Genomic DNA, 21135 nt, shown 5'->3' on the forward strand with positions numbered 1-21135 from the left:
CTCCAACAGTGGTTCCTCACATTTTTATGATTGATGTCCTACCATGCAATTTATAACAAAACCAGTATAGCAATCACGAACTTCCGAAAGTTATCTCTGCCCAGTGCACAGTGGGGATTTTTCCGATCTAGCACGTATTTATTCGTAGAGGGCAAACCATAGGTAGAATTGTAGCCAGATTGTGCACATATGTTGGCTGGTGTGTCCTGGTGAGAATTTTACCTGTAAATGTGCATAATCAACATAGTATAGGGGGTTCAATTGGACCCCCCGCTCAGCCGTTTGGCCCCTGATCAAGCTAGAGCTTCGCGGAAAAGTCAAGCGTGCTGCCTATGACGAAATGAGGCCGAATATATCCAATTTCAAAGTCCAAGGTCATAAGCTGACTTTCCAAGTCAGTTTAATGACCCAACTAAAGTTGGGAAATCGAGACCTCTTGAAACTTCGCAAAGTTAGGGTGTTACGGGGTATTTTGGGGTGCTGATCACGAATTTCATGTTAGTTTTGATCACAGACGATGTCTTTATGCATTTAGGCCAGGTCGGGTCAGGTCAGGTTAGATCAACTAGTAGGCGTCCTGCCGGCCATCCATAGAAGTGTCACTTACTACTGATAGCTTCGTAGCATGGAACGAAGGCACCAGAACTACTTCGTAAATATTCAAATGGCTGCTAAAATCGAAATCAGCACCAAAAACTACCCTAGAAACAAGTAAAACTCGAAAAAGTGAACCAAGGTCATCAAAAGGTCAATGACCTTGACTTGACCTTCACGTGACCTTGCCACCCACCATTATGCATGGCACCAACATCATTTCACATATTTGAACGTTTAAAACCACAAAAAGACTGGAAACCGCGGATAATGTGAGCTGGCATACGCCGAATCGCGATTCCGGCCAAACATGGTCTCGAGAAATATGCCACAGGTCAAAGGTCAGTTGGGTCAGAGTCATGAAATTTTTAGGTTAGATGTAATATTGATGATCTCGAGGGCACCGAAAGTTTCGGCGCGATCGGCCGCTTTTTGCGCGAGTAATTTGCGGAAAACCATGGGGTTTTATCCAACCCCTTCCCCCTCCCCCTCCCCACAAGTGCGATGGTTAATAAGGTTACGGTATGTATAATTTACGCTTGTCATCCTATTCCTAATGAATGTGTCTCAGAAAATATGCATCATATAAATCACGAAGTAAAATTATTCGCCTATGTCCGGAACCTACCTATATCGTGCTGTTTGCCCTAGCGCTCCTCGAGTGGGGTGTTAAGATACTCTAATGTGAATATTCCGTGTTCAGGCAAGTTTCGGCAGCCAAACTAGGCGTTGTCTTGTGCAGGAGAAAGTGGCGAATTCGATAGGATATATTTCGGAGTGGAAAAGTGTGGAAAACATTGTTGATTTCCTACATTTATTTAGAATACCATTCCTTCAATGGTGTCTGTAAGGGTTTTTTGTAAAGGGCATTTTTGTGACCTTAGTAAGGTTGTGGCATACTTTCTGTTTGCCATTCCATTCCTAATAAAGGTGCCTTTCAGACGATATGCAACTTTAAGACCTCGCAAGATTAAAACCAACAGGACAGGACAATGAAATTGAGCTATACTTTCGGGCCTTGCTGAGCCTATTGAGTAATCACTCATGAGTGTGAACTTTGGGCGCATTTTTCCTAGTTTTGCTGTAGACATACAGATAAAACAATGCCATATATGAAAAATTCAGACATTTCTTAGCCCCACTGACACAAAAAATAAACAAAAATCCAAAAAAGATTTTTTGAATTAATAGGCGCTAGATCGGAAAAATCCCCACTGTGCAGTGCTGGGATTACGGAGGCCTGTAATATGCGGAGCGTTTGCCGGCCGGGCCCGCAGCGGCCGCCGCCGCACACCGGCCCAGCGCCGTCCGCGGCCACCTCGCCAACTCATAGCGCGCTAGTGCTCACTCTACATAGTGTTCAGCTGTCAAGTAATAGGAATGTCTGGTAGTGGTGACTTGTTTCTTCGGCAGACGGCACACTGTGGGCACACACAAGTATCAACTATCAGTCCGTTTGTATCATGCACTAATGGTAGTGTCCGAATTTTGATAGAGCCACTTGCCAGCACCGCTACAGTAGCGTCTGTGACCCAGGACGAAGGAGAGCGCTGTATGAGCGCCCGTGACCCAGGACGAAGGACAGCGCCATATGAGCGCCCGTGACCCAGGACGCAGGAGAGCGCTCTATGAGCGCCCGTGACCCAGAAACGACCCCGGCACCATCTCGCCGACACGCCCGGTGGTGAGGGCGCCAGGACTGAGCGCTCAGAGGAAGCCGGCGCCGACGTCTCCCCTTCCTGCGCGTTTTTCCGGTAACACTTCAGGGGTCTCCCTCCCTCCGCTCTGCCTCGGCTCTGTCTTTCCCTCGGCTCTGTCCCTACCTCGGCTCTGTCCCTCCCTCGGCTCTGTCTTCCCCTCGGCTCTGTCTTCCCCTCGGCTCTGTCTTCCCCTCGGCTCTGCCCCTCCCTGGGCTCTGTCCCTCCCTCGGCTCTGTCTTCCCCTCGGCTCTGTCTTCCCCTCGGCTCTGCCCCTCCCTGGGCTCTGCCCCTCCCTGGGCTCTGTCGCGCCGACTCTGACCGGGAGAAGCCCACACCAGGACTGACGTGTGTGTGGGGGGGGGGGGAGGGGGCTGACGGCGTGACAAACTACTGTCAGTCCAGCCGTCTGTCAGTCCAGTGGTCTGTCAGTCGTACCGTCTGCCTGACCTGCAAGCTCAGTGCAACTGCGGGTCGCAGCTCATAGCTGGCCACATGGCTCCGGCCACAGGGCTCCGGCCACAGGGCTCCGGCCTTAGAACGGCACATCAGACCGGTCTGAGGAGTTGCTGCACAGCTGTATGTATGTACTCGTACATCGTAGATCCATCCACCGACAGCCGTTTAAAGTCTCCACTTCCTGTATGTACAGTGTGCACCGCGGGAGCGGAGCCACCTGATGACACGGGTAGACTGACTGATCCCGCTCTTCAACGCCCTGCTGTTGGTTATCGTTGAACTGCCGGTGGGACGGGGCGGAATAACGCATTCGCAGCTCTGTCTCTGAGCTCAGCTACTGTCGGCTCCACTTTGTCAGTCGCTCAATCACGTGTTGTTTTCCGTCGAACCAGTGAATAACTCCAGAATCGGTCCATCCACTTTGGCACGAACAAGCCGAAATAACTTTACGCTTCAAACTTCCGTCCGTCTCCTAGATATAGCTCAGTGATTTTCCGTCGGTGAGAGCACTGCTTCGAGCCGCTCCGGCGCCCGATTTATGTGTGGTTCTGGATGACTGATGAGGATGGTCTGAGGTTGGTGGGAGCAGCCGCGGCCAGTTGAGGTCAGTCAAATGGGACAGAGTATCCGGCTGTGTATAATGTATTGCACACGCCAAATTTTGGCACAAACAATCCCCGACCACAGCCAATTTTTCCCGATCATATGGTAGCAGTGTACCTTGTGCAGCAGGCTGGGCGTGTGGCGCGACACCAGGTGCTGATCAGCACTGAGCCACTCCAGCCGCCGCAGCAGGTCAGATGCGTGGCCGTATCAGGCCTGCGACCGAAAACAAACCATCGCGGTATAGGTACTTCATTTCAACACCCTCTGAACGCCACCGCGGGGCTGCTTGTCAGCGCAGCCGCATATGGATGTGCAATGCCTTACAGCTTCCCACTTTCAGTGGCTCACAAAGGATGGGTAGTGGGGGAGTCCCCGGGCAGGCAGCAGGGGGGGGGGGATCCCCGGCACCGAGCCCCGGCTGTCACCGTTCGACTCCCGGTGGTGTCCACATGTAGCCCTGGGTCGGCCGCCGTAACCGCGCCAGGTGCCGGTCGGCTTCCGAACACGAGCGACATCAAGGCGCCGGCTGAGTGGATGGCGATACACGTGCAGTGATCGCCGGGCGTCCGACAGTAGCCGGTCGGCGCGGCGGACCGGACAGCGCTCACAGTCGGACTAACGAGCCGGTACGCGGCGGGTACCGTCACACCCGGCCCGGCCGACAATTGGCACAACGGCGGCGCTCGTTACTGCAACACTGCGACACTTGCCGGACAGGCCGGCCAGGATAAAAGGACAGCGCCGCTTCCCGGGCAGGCCGGCCAGGATAAAAGGACACCGCGCGGCTGTGACAGTAATGGTAGAGGATGCTGTTACATATCGTTCTTTTTGTCACACGACATGATCACTTGTTATCCCGCAGTTTGACAGTGATCGTTGTGCACTTGCAGTCTCAGCACAATAATCAGCGTCACGTAACAGAGTTTCCAGAAAATTTCATAATGCATGCAATAGGCGCACCTATAGACTACATTACAAAAGGTGTGAGTTTTTTAGTACTTTTTGTTCATGTTTCAGTGATAAAATCGTTGGACCATTCCAGAGTGTTTTTTGGTGTTCGGATACGGAATTACAGTATGTAACTTGTTCAGTGTTCGTCCTGGCAGCGGCTCCATTCACAGACACTATCACACTCTCATATCAGCAGTCCCTGGTACATACCAGCAGTCACTGGTACCACCAGTCACTGGTACCAGCAGTCAGTGGTATCTACCAGCAGTCACTGGTACCAGCAGTCAGTGCAGGACCGGCAGTCCCTGGTACATACCAGCAGTCAGTAGACCGCGCAGTGCAGGACCGCGCCACAGTTGTCTCCCACTCCGCCACTAATCCAACTATTTATCGGCGGGGAGAAAAAGCCGCCCGCCGCCGGCCGCCAATCGAACACGGGCTGGCGGTGAGCCGCTCTCCGGGCTGGCGGTGAGCCGCTCCCTGGGCTGGCGGTGAGCCGCTCTCCGGGCTGGCGGTGAGCCGCCCTCTGGGCTGGCGGTGAGCCGCTCTCTGGGCTGGCGGTGAGCCGCTGTCTGGGCTGGCGGTGAGCCGCTCTCTGGGCTGGCGGTGAGCCGCTCTCCGGGCTGGCGGTGAGCCGCTCTCTGCGGGCACCTCTCCCGCAGGACGCGGCACACATCATTCCAATAAACGTCACGGCGCCCGTCCGTCCGTCCGTCCGTCTCCCCGTCCGTCCGTCTCCCCGTCCGTCCGTCTCCCCGTCCGCCCGTCTCCCCGTCGGTCCGTCTCCCGTGGGGCGCCGCGCGACCCACACCGTCTGCCTGGGGTCACAGTCACAGTCAGTCACAGCCAGTGACACCCACACTCACAGTCACAGTCTCCCCGTGGCAGTCACAGTCACAGCGTGCACTTGTTACTGTCGTGTGTCAATACATATGTACTGGTATGTACATCTCCCTTGCATTTACCATGCTGTATCCATGATACCGATTCTACAATGTCTCGTATAATCAAATAAGGAGCGTCTATTGTATCGTGCTCCGGCCGACCTGACCCCGGTGCCGTCCCCCCTCCCCCTCCGTCCCAGCCTGCCCCAGAGTCCTTCCGTACCAGATCAGTCGGCTAACGAGGGCCAATCACAGCCTGAAAAAGGCCGGGCAGAGCCCGGAGACGAGTATAGCCTTCCCGGCGCCGCGCCGGCGGCGCTTCTCAGGACACGGGAGATGGAGGGTTGATGTGGACCTGAGCACGGCTCGTTGGAAATCGGATGGATTTCGAACCTTCGATTCGAAGGACGATGCTATCGACAACATGGTATGGTATACTTAATAAACTAATCGAAACTATTCATCCCCTACCGCGATGCGGTAATTTTTTTTCTTTAGACATTAGAAAAGGGTTATTATTCGTAGGTACTTAATTGCAATCGTATGCGTAATAATGTAATATATATATTTTTTTGTCACAGTGCAGTACTTACATAACTCTAATACGTTTGTGGGCTCGACCGGGAATGCTGATTGATGACACATGAGCATCGAATTTGCTCTGCTCGATAAATGGCGTGCACGTAAGTACCTGCCGCTTGTGGTCGAGCCTCGACCGGCGCTCGGGCCGCCACCTGCACATCGGCTCGGGCCCACCGACTGAGACCACCACATGTGCACTTACCAAAGTCAGCCCACCCGACCCGGGCCGCGGTAACGGCGAGCAGGACCACCGCGCGGCGCCGGGGCCTGGCGTCAGCACCAAGGGCCCACCGGAGGGCGGCGTCAGCACCAAGGGCCCACCAGAGGGCGGCGTCAGAGGGGCCCAGAGGGCGGCGTCAGAGGGCCCTACCAGAGGGCGGCGTCAGTGGGCCCACCAGAGGGCGGCGGGCGGCGTCAGAGGACGGCGGAAAGTTGTCACATCGCCACCTGCGAGCCTCGAGCTGGGCGGCGCAACTTGGCACACCCACTAACTATCCTAATGCGGCAACTTTGCCCGAACCTGGGCGAATAGTTATGCAATGAAAGCAGCCCGAGAGAATGAATGCAGCGAACTTCCTGAAAATGTGAGACAGTCGACGGTCTTTTGTTGTATGTTTCTATGCCCGGAGCGGCCACCTTGGGTACCCATATATCAGCACTCGACCACTCGTATTTGCGCTTGGGTCCTTCGGATTTGTCAAATATAAAGAGTCACATTAAATTAAGGTTTATGTCTGAAAGCGCTTGCTTAAGGCTCCTAATAATTAGTTTAATTATGAAAGAAAACTGCAGCTCCATAATATCAAAGACATTTTAAAGAATGACTGAAAATAAAACTGATAACAATTTCGGGCAAAACCTATCATAAGCCACCAATGGACTCAGGAAGACCTGCCGAATCGAATGATATGTGATATGACTTCCTTTGACCAGCTTCGTGACCTGAGGGGCTCTGACCTGACTCCTAAAGTTTACCTCACCCGAACAAAAAGTATTGGAATAAAGTTTAAGCATTATATAAATGTTCAAATAAAATAAATTAATAAGTAAATGAATAAATAGATAGATAGATAAACAAATAACATAAATAAAATGAAATAAAAGTATTCGACGCGCTTGAGCTTATAGGTGAACATGATGATGCCAAAATCGCGACCCTGCCAACATTTAGGTAATAGTGATTGGTGAGGTCACGTGACCGACCTGGCCTCATGTGACGTTAACCCTCGCCGGCACAGGGGGGGGGGTTGATGCAACCCCCCCTAAGGTTTTTCGCGAATAACTCGCGTAAAAAGCGGCCGATCGCGACGAAACTTTCAGTACCTTCGCATTGATCAATTTTACACCTATCCTGAAAATTTCATGACCCTGACCCCAATGACCTTTGACCTGTGACCTCTTTTCCGTGACCATGTTTGGCCGAAATCGCGATTCGGCGTATGTCGGCTCGCATTAGCCGCGCGTTTGCAAGCTTTTCGTGGTTTCAAACGTTCAAACATGTGATTTGATGTTGCTCCCATACATTAGGGTGGGTGTCAAGGTCACCTGAAGGTCAGGTCAGGTCATTGACCTTTGGTGACCTCGGGTGACCTCGGTTCACTTTTTTGAGTTTTACATGTTTCTAGGCTAGTTTTTGGAGCTGAATTCGAATTTAGCAACCATTTGAACAATTACGAAGTAGTTTTGGTGCCTTCGTAACATGTTACGAAGCTGTCAGAGGCGGTTGACAGGTATTACGAATACCCGTCACAACCCCTACCGGTTGACCTGACCTGACCTGACCCGACCTGGTCTAAATGCTTAAATACATCATCTCTGATCAAAACTAACACGATATTCGTGATCAGCACCCCGGAAAACCACATAGTAGCCACACTTTACGACTTTCTAACAGGTCCCGATTTTCCCGGTTTTCGGGTCATTGACCTGACCTGGAAGGTCACCCGATGACCTAGGACCTTAACCCGCGCACCGACGGGGGTCTGCGGCCTGCGCCAACTTCGCACCGACGGGGGGGGGCGGATGACCGCCCCCCCTGAGATCTCGAGAACGAAGCAAGATAGCGACAAGCGGTAAACGGCATCGGATACGCACGGTCAAGATCTACAATTTTTACAAAGGTCATTTTCAGGTCAGGTCAAAGATGACGTCACAGGGGTCGAAAAAGTCAAAATGGCGGCGCTAGATATGGAGAGAGTTTTTCTCGAATAACTTTCGAATTAGTCAAGATAGGAACAAACTAAGGGCATCATCGTGATCCTCTCGTCAATCCGCATCGAATGATATATATGTTGACCTCGAAAGGTCAATGTCAAAGGTTGACCTCAGGTCACGTGACCTCGAGGTCATCATGTATATCAGTCGATGCGTCTTGACGAGATGAACACAATAAGACTATCCACGCGTCTGTATCTTGTTCCTGTACGGAGTTATTGGCCAAAAACCTTTGGTGACCTTTGATGACGTCACATGACCTCACAGCTGCCCAACAGCAAAACAGACCTCAAGGTAGTGAAGGTTGATCGTATATGAAGTCATGTATGGTATATGGGGCCATTCCGACCCGTTTTAGTGGTAAAAACTGGGAGTTGATTTTCCCCCATTGACTTATAATGGGGAGGTCGCGAAATTGACCTGACCTTAGGTCACCGATATCAAAATTCCGAGATATACAAATTGTAGCTACTAATGACCTAATAACATCCTGCGACTTTCAAAGGCCTCCGACATCTACTGTAGCTCTGGCACGGTGACAAAGTTGCAACAAAGTGACTTGAGGTTGGGTCATTCAAAGTGACCTGGTGACCTGACTTTGAAAGGTAGGAGGTTCAAACTTGCACACCATGTGTAAAATTGATGAGGGAATAGTCGTACCAAATTTCCCGCTATTCGCGAAAAACCTCAGGGAGGGCGGATATCCGCCCCCCCCCCCGTCGGTGCGCGGGTAAAAATTGGGTATCATCGGCTTCCTCTCGTGACGGGCAACACGCTCATTTTTTCCGCGAAGCTCTAGCTCGATCAGGGGCCAAACGCGAGGGGGGGTCGTACCAACCCCCCCCCCCCTTGTGCCGTCGAAGGACGCAAAATGGCCTGTGCCGGCGAGGGTTAAGGAAACATCCGAGATATAAAAGTTGTAAGACTTCTGGAGGATACTATGTCCTTAAAGTTTCAGCTCCCTGTGAAAGCTCTTGTGGCATTGAGGGCGTTGCAAAGTTGCGGCATTCTAGGACCGTGCAGAGTTTCAGTTATGCCCCTGTGGGCGGCGTAGTCCATCTTACGAGCTATCGCGAAACTGGGGGGACGCGGCCTCCCCCCGGGCCGGCGAGGGTTCAATCAATGGCCCTGTCTGACAATGGTTGGACTGGCACCAGCGGCACCTGAGCCGCCTCCATGCGACACTGCTCTCCGCCCAGCGTGGGACAGCTTCAATGCCATAATTCTTGTCCGCACAGCTTCTGAAATTAAAAGCCTTTTGAGAGCAAAGTTAGTTGGCCGATGAAGTTTCTCAGAAATATTGTTCACGCACTGCTGGAGTGATTGTGGCCCCCGGCAGCCGAGATGCAGTGTACCACAGCCCGGTATCGGCGGTATCACAGCCCGGTATCGGCGGTATCGCAGTCCGGTATCGGCGGTATCACAGCCCGGTATCGACGGTACCACAGCCCGGTATCGGTGGTATCACAATCCGGTATCGGCGGTATCACAGCCCGGTATCAGCGGTACCACAGCCCGGTATCGGCGGTACCACAGCCCGGTATCGGCGGTACCACAGCCCGGTATCGGCGGTATCACAGCCTGGTATCGGCGGCATCACAGCCCGGTATCGGCGGTACCACAGCCCGGTATCGGCGGTACCACAGCCCGGTATCGGCGGTACCACAGCCCGGTATCGGCGGTATCACCGCCCGGTATCGGTGGTATCACAGCCCGGTATCGGCGGTATCACAGCCCGGTGTGAGGTGTATCTCAGTAGTCACTGCAGTGGCTGCAGTAGCACAGCCCGGGATCGGTGGTATCACAGTCCCGTGTATCACCGCATCACAGCTCGCTCTCTCGCAGTATCACAGCCCGGTATCTCATCCCGCTCTCCCTCCGTCCCGGTGTATCACCGTATCACAGCCCTGTGTATCACAGTATTGCAGCTCCCTGTCCCGGTGTCGGCAGTACCACAGCCCGGTATCACAGCCCTGTGTATTACAGTATTGCAGCTCCCTGTCCCGGTGTCGGCAGTACCACAGCCCGGTATCACAGCCCGGTCGCCCCGGTGTCGGCAGATCGGCACGTGGCGCTCCTGGGGCGGCAGTCAGGGACAGGGCGACCTGGACATCAAGGACATCGTCTGGCCCGGCTACTCGCATCTGCCGCCGGAAGGTGAGACACGCTTACCAAACTTCACACATCACACTGAGGTGATACCTTACCAAACCTCACATATCACACTGAGGTGATATCTTACCAACCCTCGCACATCACACTGAGGCCAGACTTACCAAACCTCACACATCACACAGAGGTGATATCTTACCAAACCTCACACATCACACAGAGGTGATATCTTACCAAACCTCACATATCACACTGAGGTGGGACTTACCAAACCTCACATATCACACAGAGGTGATATCTTACCAACCCTCACACATCACGCAGAAGTGATATCTTACCAAACCTCACATATCACACAGAGGTGATGATATCTTACCAACCCTCACACATCCCACTGAGGTGATACCTTACCAAACCTCAACTATCACACAGAGGTGATACCTTACCAAACCTCACACATCCCACTGAGGTGGGAGTTAGTACTGAGTAGCACTGAGTACCAGCCCGCACACACACAGAGGTAGGACTTGCCTAGCCTTACCTATCACCAAAATGCGGGGTTTACTTATGCTCGTATATCACCCAGAGAGGAGAATAAGCAACTCAATTTTAAGCAATCAGCTGCGCTACGATCTTTGCCAAATGTTCCATGTGTATGTTCATAGTGTTATTTTGCGAAACTGAGGCGACGCGTCGCCCTTGTGGGCGGTGTTGTCCATCGATTTCGTCAATCGCAGGCAGGGATCCCTCCTGATTTCGCCGTCTGCCCGCCGGGCGATTGGCCTAACTCAGTTAATTAGTGGGCCGACGGAGGCGGAGGCGGCTGATACTGCACGAGCCGCCGTCCCCTGCCCTCCTGCCCGCTGTTCGGTCATCTCCTGTCCCGTTCTGTCCTGTTCTGTCCTATTCTGCTATGTTGTGCAATGCCCCGTACTATTCTGTTCTGCAATGTCCCGTACTATTGTGACTCTGTTCTGTTCTGCACTGCTCTGTCCTGTTGTACTATATTTCCTTGTTCTCTCCTGTGCTGTATTGCTCTGCCCTGTCCTGCCCTGTTCCATTCAGTGCTGTTCTGCCCGGCGCCCTGCAGGCGTTCCGGAAAAGTTTCCCTGTTGCATTCAGTGCTGTTCTGCCCGGCGCCCTGCAGGCGTTCCGGAGAAGTTTCATCTGTTGCATTCAGTGCTGTTCTGGCCGGCGCCCTGCAGGCGTTCCGGAGAAGTTTCACCTGTTCCATTCAGTGCCGTTCTGGCCGTCGCCCTGCAGGCGTTCCGGAGAAGTTTCCCTGTTGCATTCAGTGCTGTTCTGCCCGGCGCCCTGCAGGCGTTCCGGAGAAGTTTCCCTGTTGCATTCAGTGCTGTTCTGCCCGGCGCCCTGCAGGCGTTCCGGAGAAGTTTCCCTGTTGCATTCAGTGCTGTTCTGCCCGGCGCCCTGCAGGCGTTCCGGAGAAGTTCCACCTGCGTGTGGTGTTCATGGAGGACTCTCCGTACGTGATGCTGGACCCGCCCGATCCCGTCACTGGAACGTGCGCCGCCAACAAGGGCGTGCTCTGCCGCGTGGCCAACGAGACGGCGCTGCACGGGTACGTGCACACAGGTCACCACAGGGTCGCAGTATGCCAATTGTCTAATGTCGCCGTAAACTGATTATCATTTGACGCGTCTGGATAAGTGAAACACGATGCAAGTACAATAGTATCGATATATGTTCTATTATATATGTATATTGGTATCGATATCATTCAACCTTACCTGTGGCCATATTGGACTAAAACAAATATCCAAACAAATTTGATATCAATACCTAACAGACATTTTTAGCAATGCTCTAGCTCTAGTTAATAGCCCAATATCCAAGGTGTAGAAATGTCAAAATGACCTGAGATGAACACGGATGACCTGGCTTTGACTTGGCCTGAAATGCATGCACTCGCAAGTATCTACTTGATATCTATTTTTGCGGCCTTTCGTGCGCCACTCATCGCTTATCGCCGCATGGCTCAGCAGTCGAGTCGTCTGGGAGATTAGCGGGAGGCGCGATACCCCTCCCTCGCCCCGGTTCGATATGTGGCGATCACACCTCGACTGGCACAGTGCGGGATAAACGCGCCATGTTTCCTCCCTCTTCGATGTGTGTACTGCACCCATTGATCATTTACTCCAGTGTACAGCATGGTCAGAAGAGTGCATGTTGTGGCATTAGATTGGAATACACCAGAAAGGCCACTGTTTAAGGACACTGAGCACTGAGCTGTCTATGCCTCTGTAAGTAATTTGTGTAAGTATATTATGTGCCTGAGTGCATATGTATACTGATCTGTTCCTGCACTCCCAGGGTGAACATGACGGAGGCGCGGGTGTACTGAGCTGTTCCTGCACTCCCAGGGTGAACATGACGGAGGCGCGGGTGTACTGAGCTGTTCCTGCACTCCCAGGGTGAACATGACGGAGGCGCGGGTGTACTGAGCTGTTCCTGCACTCCCAGGGTGAACATGACGGAGGCGCGGGTGTACTGAGCTGTTCCTGCACTCCCAGGGTGAACATGACGGAGGCGCGGGTGTACTGAGCTGTTCCTGCACTGCCAGGGTGAACATGACGGAGGCGCGGGCGGACCCGCGCCTCTTCCGCTGCTGCTCCGGCTTCTGCATCGATCTGCTGGAGAAGTTCGCCGACGACCTGGGCTTCACATACGACCTCTTCAGGAACGAGGACGGCCTCTGGGGCGCCCAGGTGGTGAGTGTGCGTGTCCCCCCGGCCACTGGCGCGCCCAGGTGGTGAGTGTGCTGTCTCCTCTGGCCTCTGGCGCGCCCAGGTGGTGAGTGTGCTGTCTCCTCTGGCCTCTGGGGCCCTCAGGTGGTGAGTGTGCTGTCTCCTCTGGCCTCTGGCGCGCCCAGGTGGTGAGTGTGCTGTCTCCTCTGGCCTCTGGGGCCCTCAGGTGGTGAGTGTGCCCGGGACGGTATGTAGACTGCAGCCGTCGTCTGTATGTAATTACCGGAGCCGGCCGCCTTCCGCTCAGCGCTCACTGCTCCGTCCTCTGAGCGGCAGGGTCAGACGCGGCATCCCTGAGTGGCCTCCGCCTTCCTGCCGCCTTTAATCTGGCCGGTGGCGGCGCCCTGCCATTTGTCTCCCCCCCCCTCCCCTAGTTCCGCCTCCGTGTAGAGAAGGCCTTTGCCCTTGAGGCCCGGGGCTTCCATCGCAGTATGGACGGCTTAGAAATGAGTTGCCATTGCTTCTTAGAAATGATGGTCTCATACAGCGCAATTTTAACCAATCGAAAAAGAGGTTCAACTAAACTGAATTTCCTTGCCGTGGGTTTATATTTTTTTTTTTGTTACTACCAAAGAAGCTTAGAACCAGAACCTTAAAGAAAAAGTATTAAACCGTTAAGGGAGAGACTCCCACATTTTGACCACACAAAGCACAAAAATAACATCTTGATTTCACGCATCTAATAATTCTTTATTTCAATTCAACACCAACGGGCAGCATATCCAGTAACAGGTGCAATAATATCATATGTAATATATCAGGTATCATAATGTAAAAATGATATATTACGTCGGTTTTAATCATCAGATAGTTTTGAATCAGGTCTTAATGCCTCCCCATCACGAGGAGGGGAGTGTAGGTAGTGATTTATGTTGCTGTTTTTTTTCCGCAGCACGAGGATGGCAAGGTGCGCTGGAACGGCCTGCCGGGCGTGCTCATCAACAAGAAGGCCGACATGGTGATGACGTCGTTCAAGATCAACTCGTACCGTCAGACGGCCGTCGACTTCACCGTGCCCTTCCTGGACACCGGCGTCAGCATCGTGGTCTCCAAACGCACCGGCATCATCTCCCCGACGGCCTTCCTCGGTGGGTGCACATCTCCCCAGCCAGTGTCCTGAAATTGATTTTTCGGAGAGTGTGATTGAAGCCGCAAGGACGTCAGTATTTCATAAGGACGTCGATATCGGTGCGGAGCCTCAGCCACTGAAGATCCCTTAAATCTCTTAAAATTAGCGATTTTCACTAGCAATTTTGACTAATAGCACCTCAAGGCACCTCAAAGGATCATATGTATACACAAAGTAATGCCAGTTTACCCCTAGTACAATACAAATTTCAATCATGCATCAGAAACACCAAAACAACACTTCGAAGATGTTTAGTTCTTGTCCATGATCGTACACAACAGTCAGTGACAAATATGCTTCAACAAAAATCAGCCCAAGAGCCAGCGGCTATCACTAAATATTGACGTCATAAGAGGGACATTATATCGAGCAAGAGGGGTGACGTAAAAAAACAGACGTCCAAACAAAGAGATGGAAAACAGCTAGGAAAATTAATTTCCATAGCTTCCTGTTATGAAATTCAATTAAGAAAACTCCAAGGTAGACGCTGAATTTTTCTTGTCTGGAAAAGATGTGAAATCATCGTGCACTTTTCAGTTTTGTACCGACGTCGATTTAATGGTAATGACAAGGTCAATCGACGTCCCCAACATTGCGTGTATTTTTAGGGCCAAAGACGACATACTTAAATTAAAACTGGTGAAATTCGGTAACTTATTTTAATTCAAATAAATAAACACAAACTTTTTTCCCCAACCACTATCAACATATGCAAAATTAACTATTTTTGAAGTGTAGGTTCAAGGGGCAGCGCTACCCCGTTACTGTGACCTTCTGAGGGGAAAAAATAATTAAATATGTTACAGTGATTTGGTACAAAAGGTATGTTGTGTGCTTATAGATAAATGTCGAAGTAATATATTCGCATGATTAATTTTTATCAATACACTGCACAGTTACTAAAACTGAAAAGTGGAAAACGACGTCCTCAGATCCCTCTATTCCGACGTCTTTTCTCCTTCATATGGCAGCTATTACCTTCACATGATAAAGGAAAAAACCTATCCATATCTGACGCACAGAAAACGAAAATAAAACCGCGTTGTTTACTGTTGCGGCAGTTCGCCAGCGGCGTTGGAAAGGGGAGTTGAGTATAAGAGTGGGTTTGTGAGGCCTTGGGATATATTTATTGTCATTTTGCACAGCCGTGTTTTTAAACCACAGAGGTGATATTTCTTTTTGTGAGTGCTTTTGGTGTTCGATATACCTGTCTACTTTTATCTGTCAGGGACGTCGTTTGGCTTTCCGGGACGTCACAAAGAGAATCTGTTCGGGTGTGGGTTTCCACCCAAATTCACGAAAATCAGGACACTGTCCCCAGCGTCTACCCAACGTCTACCCAACATCACTCCGACATCTCCCCGGCATCTTTCCAACATCTACCCGACAGCTACCCGACACCTCCCAACACCTCCCCAACATCACCCCGACATCTCCCCGGCATCTTTCCAACATCCACCCAACCTCTCCCCGACATCTCCCCAACACAAGCTCCCCGTCATCTCCCCGATGCAGATGGCCCTCCTCGGTGGTGTGCACTGCACGCTCACACCCACCTGCACCCTTGCGTCACCACCACCCACTGCATCTACTCGCCGGCGTCACTATAGCGTCAGTTTTACTTGCCGCATGATTTATCTATTCAGCGAACAAATTTCTCTGAATTTTTAGCCGGCTTTGTGAAATTGAGGTGTGGTTATTTTTTTGCGTCGACTTATATGTTTTCCTCTTATTAATCCAACTGAGGCGGCGCTCAGAATAGCCGGTATTGTATCAGAGAGTGTGTTATTTCAGTCGACACATACATGCATACATACTTCCCAGTACCTTCTCCTCTCCACCTCCTACCCCTACCTTCTCCCATAGCGATCTACACGACCACATTATCATCTTCCCATCATTATCTCCACACCACATCTGCGCCGTGATCTGCCCACGATCTCCCGGTCATCTCTCCATCTCCCCTGGTCCGACCTCGTCACTCAGTGGCACACCGAGTCCCATCTGCTGCCGTTCCGGGCTTCATCTGCTCTGGAGAGGCGCACCAAGCTGTAACATAAAACCGCGGCTCTTCAGCCCTGCAGAAGCCAAGGCGACGGACGACTCTCCACAGTCTGCTCTGAACTGGAGCTCATTTGGTTTAAGCTCTTCTTAATCGGATATGACTGGTGGGCGAGTCTTCTGTGAGGCGTGCCGTTCAGAGAGACCAGTTCCAGGAAAGCGCGCCTGATATAGTGGTTATTCAGTCTAATTTTAGACCAGCGGTCAGCCTCTCCGCTCTGGCGCGGTGGGTGCGAGTCCTCTCCGCTCTGTATTCCAAAGTCAGCCCTTCCGCGCAGTTCGCTGACCACCGGCGCTGGACACGGAAGTGCAGATGTCCTTTTTGCACGTGTCTGGCGAAAATCGGCGGTGTTTTTGCCACCGGCGGCGGGCGGCCGGGCGTGGCAAAACCGCCGGCCGGAGACAGTCGCCGCCGCCGCGCCGAATACAAACGGCCGCGGCCGCTCGCCGGCCCGAATTATTCATGTCCGTCGCTGACGCCGGGTGACGCTCACGGCTCGGTCCGGCGGGGGAGCCATTCATCAGGGACAGATTTATCGGGCGCCGGTCGGCGGCTGATCAGAGGTCCCCCGACCCGACCCGACTCGGCGGCGGCGGGACAGGTCCGGTCGGAGACCGAGCGCGGGCCACCGGGCCATCCGTCTATCACACCAACGGGCCATCGGGCCACCGGACTACCGGTACGGTCCATCACTCTACCCACCCATCGATCATGGCCATCAAGACAGCCCAGATTCAGCCCAGATTCAGCCCAGATTCAGCCCAGAGTGAGCCCAGATTGGGGACAACTCAGATCAAGGTAAATCGAGGTCATGACATATACCATTCCCATCCCGAGCTATTTGCTGGCACTCCCAGCCGTTTGACCTGCGGAGGTCAGCAAAGGTCACCTGACCCAAATTTGCACAGCAGTTTGCGGCCTACTCAGAAGAGCTAGAACACTAAAAATGACACCATACGACTCGAGATCTAAGTCTACTTTCCATTAGTAATTCGACCTCTCAGGGCCATCCGATGGCTCTGAGAATCCGGGCTGAATCCGGTCTCTGACGCGCGGGAGGTCGTTTATTTGTGCATGCATTTTGTCTTGCCGATGTCAGACGGGGTCACATATCGAGGAGCAGATTTCACGAAACGGCTACGGCTTATGCGCTACCCGATGGTGTGCTTTGGTTTGGAATTCGGCCCATCCTTATACTCGAGATCCGCTGTGCAAGCGTACTTTCGACATAACTCATAAATGACCTTAGGTCATCGCATGACCTTGAGAAGTCAAGTGCCAGTGGGAATGTAAGATTAGATACTGGCGAGTGGTTTGGTGTCATTTTTAGCGCTCTAGCTCTACTGGGTGGGCCACAATCTGCTGTGCAAATTTGGGTCAGGTGACCTTTGCTGACCTCTGTAGGTCAAACGGCTGGGAGTGCCGCCGAATGACTCGGACTGTGGGTTGCGTACGTCACGACCTACATTGTGTTCAAGTTTCAGCTCGACCTGAGGTGTCCCGAATCTGGGCTGAATATCGGCTGTCTTGACGGACATCTTATCGATCCACCGTCTTTCATATCCAGCAGTGGCGCGGACAGAGCTGGGCATTGCGCAACTTCAGTCCGCAACTCCGCAACTCCGCAACTTGCGGACTACCCTCTTGGTAGCGGAGTTACGGATCAACTACTGAGCCCAAAAAAGTTGCGGAGTTGCGAGTTGCGGAAGCGAACAATTATAAAGCGCAACCGCTACCGGGGCCGCCACCGAGATACAGGATTGAAGCGAGATACAGGTTCCAGGATAAGTTCATTGTGTTTATCTCGTCAAGACTAATCAATTGATATGCAACATAACCTTTTTGGGTCAGTAACCTTGACCTGAGGTCACTTTTTCAGTTTGACCTTTCGGTCATCCTGTATATTATTGATGACTTCAAAACGGCGCGCCTTGATGAGAGAAATGCTATGGTGATTGGTGATTAAATTGTTGACCCAGCAGAAGCTATGGCCGTTATGTCAGAAGTTTGCCCCCCCCCAAAAAAAAAAACTGGTTTGGGCAATGTAGGCTATTTTGGCGACTTTTGGCGCCTGGAGGTCCAACCGTCGACCTGAGGCCAAATCTGGCGCTTAACTCCAGACACCTGTACAGGGTGGGGCAGAAAGATTTACCTCTTGTTTTTTAGGGTGAAGTCGTATAAGAGTACGCACTTAGTGGATTTCTTGCTCTCATTTGTTTAATATTTGAAAGAAAGAAATCGCAAATAGGGAGAATTAAAGTTCATTGAATTAGCCATCAACTCATGGGGCAACGATCCTTCAGCGTAAATGGAAGTGGTCTAAAACTGACATTTTCTGAACCGCTGCAGTTGCGTACTCTTACCATATGGGGTGTGTAAGTGTACGCACGCCAGGCGGGTGGAGTACGCAAGCATATGAACACACACCTATGCGGCTTGTATTGTCCAAATGCTTAACTTCAAACTCAGAAGGCATTTAAGTTAATTCTAGTATCCAAAAAGAAAAACATAAAATAAATCTTTCAAGCCTATAAATCAGGAAATAATCATGTCGTGTGTTTCTTAAAAAAAAGTACAATCAAAAGGGAGAATAACTCGCATTTGGAAGAATTTCGGGTACGCATCTGCATCACAGTGCTCCATTGATGATATACCTACAAAACAAACGTCATTGAACGATAGATTAATAATTTTATATTTCTGTATATTCGATTTAATGTATAATTATGCGTACTCTTACCCTCCTGAACAGTGCGTCCTCTTACCGTACATGCAATTCGCGCACAAAACAACCCCGAAACGTTGTGCAAAACTTCGCTAACAGAATATTGCACTGCACAGTATTTCCCCAGATAACCTCACAAGTTTCCCACAACAATCACGGAAATGTACCTTATCTCAACTGCCAAGTATCAAAATTATTGTACCATACTATAATAATATCATAACGCTCGAAAATAATATTCATCGCCCTAAACTCAACAGCGTCGCCGCTCAACGCCCACGTTCCGTTGGTGACAAGCACGCACTGGCGGCTTCATGTCACTTCATGAACTCGACAAATCCGCGTTGCTAAGCAACCGAAACAGCTGATGAAACAGCCGAAACTCTTATCGCCCGCGTACTCTTACCCGCCCTTACCCTACAAATATTTCGGTCCCGAACAAAGGTATTCAATTGGTTTTTGGTACACATATTCAGTCTAGGGCCAGGAACCATCGGGGCAGCTTGTCCTCCCTATATTTGTGGCCGTGGGCTTCAAAGAAAAGCTGAATGGAAAACAATACCTATTTAAGTAAAAAAAAAAAAAACTCTCTACCTGACTTGACAGCTCATGTGTGGAAGCTTTAACCCGCGCACCGACGGGGGTCTGCGCCAACTTCGTACCGTACTCCCTGAGATCTCGAGAACGAAGCAAGATAGCGACAAGCAGTAAACGGCAAGGGATACGCACGGACAAGGTCTACAATTTTTATAAAGGTCATTTTCAGATCAGGTCAAAGATGACGTCACAGGGGTAAAAAAGTCAAAATGGCGGCGCTAGGTATGGAGAGAGTTTTCTCCAATAACTTTCGAACTAGTTAGTCAATATAGGAACAAACTAAGGGCAGCATCGTGATCCTCTCTCTCGTCAATCCGCATCGAATGATATATATGTTGAGTGTTGACCTCGAAAGGTCAAGGTCAAAGGTTGACCTCAGGTCACGTGACCTCGAGGTCATCATGTATATCATTCGATGCGCCTTGACGAGCTGAACACAATGAGACCATCCCCGCGGCTGTATCTTGTTCCTGTACGGAGTTATTGTCAAAAAACCGCTGGTGACCTTTGATGACGTCACATGACCTTACAGCTGCCCAACAGCAAAACAGACCTCAAGGTAGTGAAGGTTGATCGTATATGAGGTCATGTATGGTTTATGGGGCCATTCCGACCCATTTTAGTGGTAAAAACAGGGAGTTGATTTTTCCCCCATTGACTTATAATGGGGAGGTCGAGAAATTGACCTGACCTTAGGTCATCGATATCAAAATTCCGAGATATACAAATTGTAGCTACTAATGACCTTATAACATCCTGCGACTTTCAAAGGCCTCCGACATCTACTGTAGCTCTGGCACGGTGACAAAGTTGCAAAAAAGTGACTTGAGGTTGGGTCATTCAAAGTGACCTGGTGACCTGACTTTAAAAGTCAGGAGGTTCAAACGTGCACACCATGTGTAAAATTGATGAGAGAATAGTCGTAACAAATTTCGCGGCGCTACGCGCCGCGGTTTTCCCGCTATTCGTGAAAAACCTCAGGGGGGCGGATATCCGCCCCCCCCCCCCGTCGGTGCGCGGGTTAAACGTTTATTCCGGGCTACCAAAAAGGTATTTCCACTTCCTTGACTCAGATGAGACGGAATATCTCACTTTTTGCAAATGTTTTTGTTTCGATTTTTCGTTGTAAAGGCCAAGGGGTCAAAAAATAAGTGGCCTAAAACCGATGAGAAAACTAGATTTGGGGGTACCCTAGGTTCCGGGAAGGATCAGGTGTGCCCCCCCCATCCCAAATTACCTCTGATTAGCTGGCAAACGGATCAACTTTGGAGGGCCACCATTTGAGAACAAGGCAATTTTGGAATGAATGGCTTCGGATTAGGGTGTTAGCCACCTGCTTGTATGCCTACGTCACACTAAATAACTCCGAATAACTCCGAAATTCATAGCCTTAAATAACTAAATAACTCCGAAATTCTGAACAAAAACACTAATAATACCTTTAAGATGTGTTGTGAGCCGTGACTGTTGTATCACTATCATTTTGTCGCATGCATCCACTATGAAACAGACCAATAAATACATTGCCGTTTTTTCGAAAAAAAAAACACATTCAACCCCAAGCCCAGTGCTCTGCGTCACTGTTTGGCATGAGAGAAATCAACATACACTCTCGGAATTCGTTTGTTTGGAATTTGTGTTTGATGTTGTGTTTTTTTTTTTTTGCATGGCAAGCTCGGCGACCTAAAATGACCCGATTAAGTCTGACGTAGTGGATTGATAGTGGGTGTTTTTAAGGGACGCCGCGGGGCAATGGCC

The 21135-nt window shown here is 51.0% G+C and overlaps 1 protein-coding gene across 1 annotated transcript in view; it reads left to right on the forward strand.

Moving 5' to 3' along the window:
• Positions 1-21135, forward strand: part of LOC122375726 (glutamate receptor ionotropic, NMDA 2B-like) — a gene marked incomplete at its 5' end in the record, with an annotated part of 75398 nt that overhangs the window by 28826 nt on the left and 25437 nt on the right. The window contains 4 exons of the mRNA XM_043355225.1: positions 10048-10144; positions 11534-11678; positions 12681-12828; positions 13757-13952. Coding sequence (XP_043211160.1) covers positions 10048-10144; positions 11534-11678; positions 12681-12828; positions 13757-13952 — 586 coding nt within the window. The remainder of the gene's footprint in view (positions 1-10047; positions 10145-11533; positions 11679-12680; positions 12829-13756; positions 13953-21135) is intronic.

Source organism: Amphibalanus amphitrite, unplaced genomic scaffold (assembly GCF_019059575.1).
Source record: "Amphibalanus amphitrite isolate SeventyFive unplaced genomic scaffold, NRLGWU_Aamphi_draft 001904F_arrow, whole genome shotgun sequence".
Taxonomy (NCBI): Eukaryota; Metazoa; Arthropoda; class Thecostraca; order Balanomorpha; family Balanidae; genus Amphibalanus; species Amphibalanus amphitrite.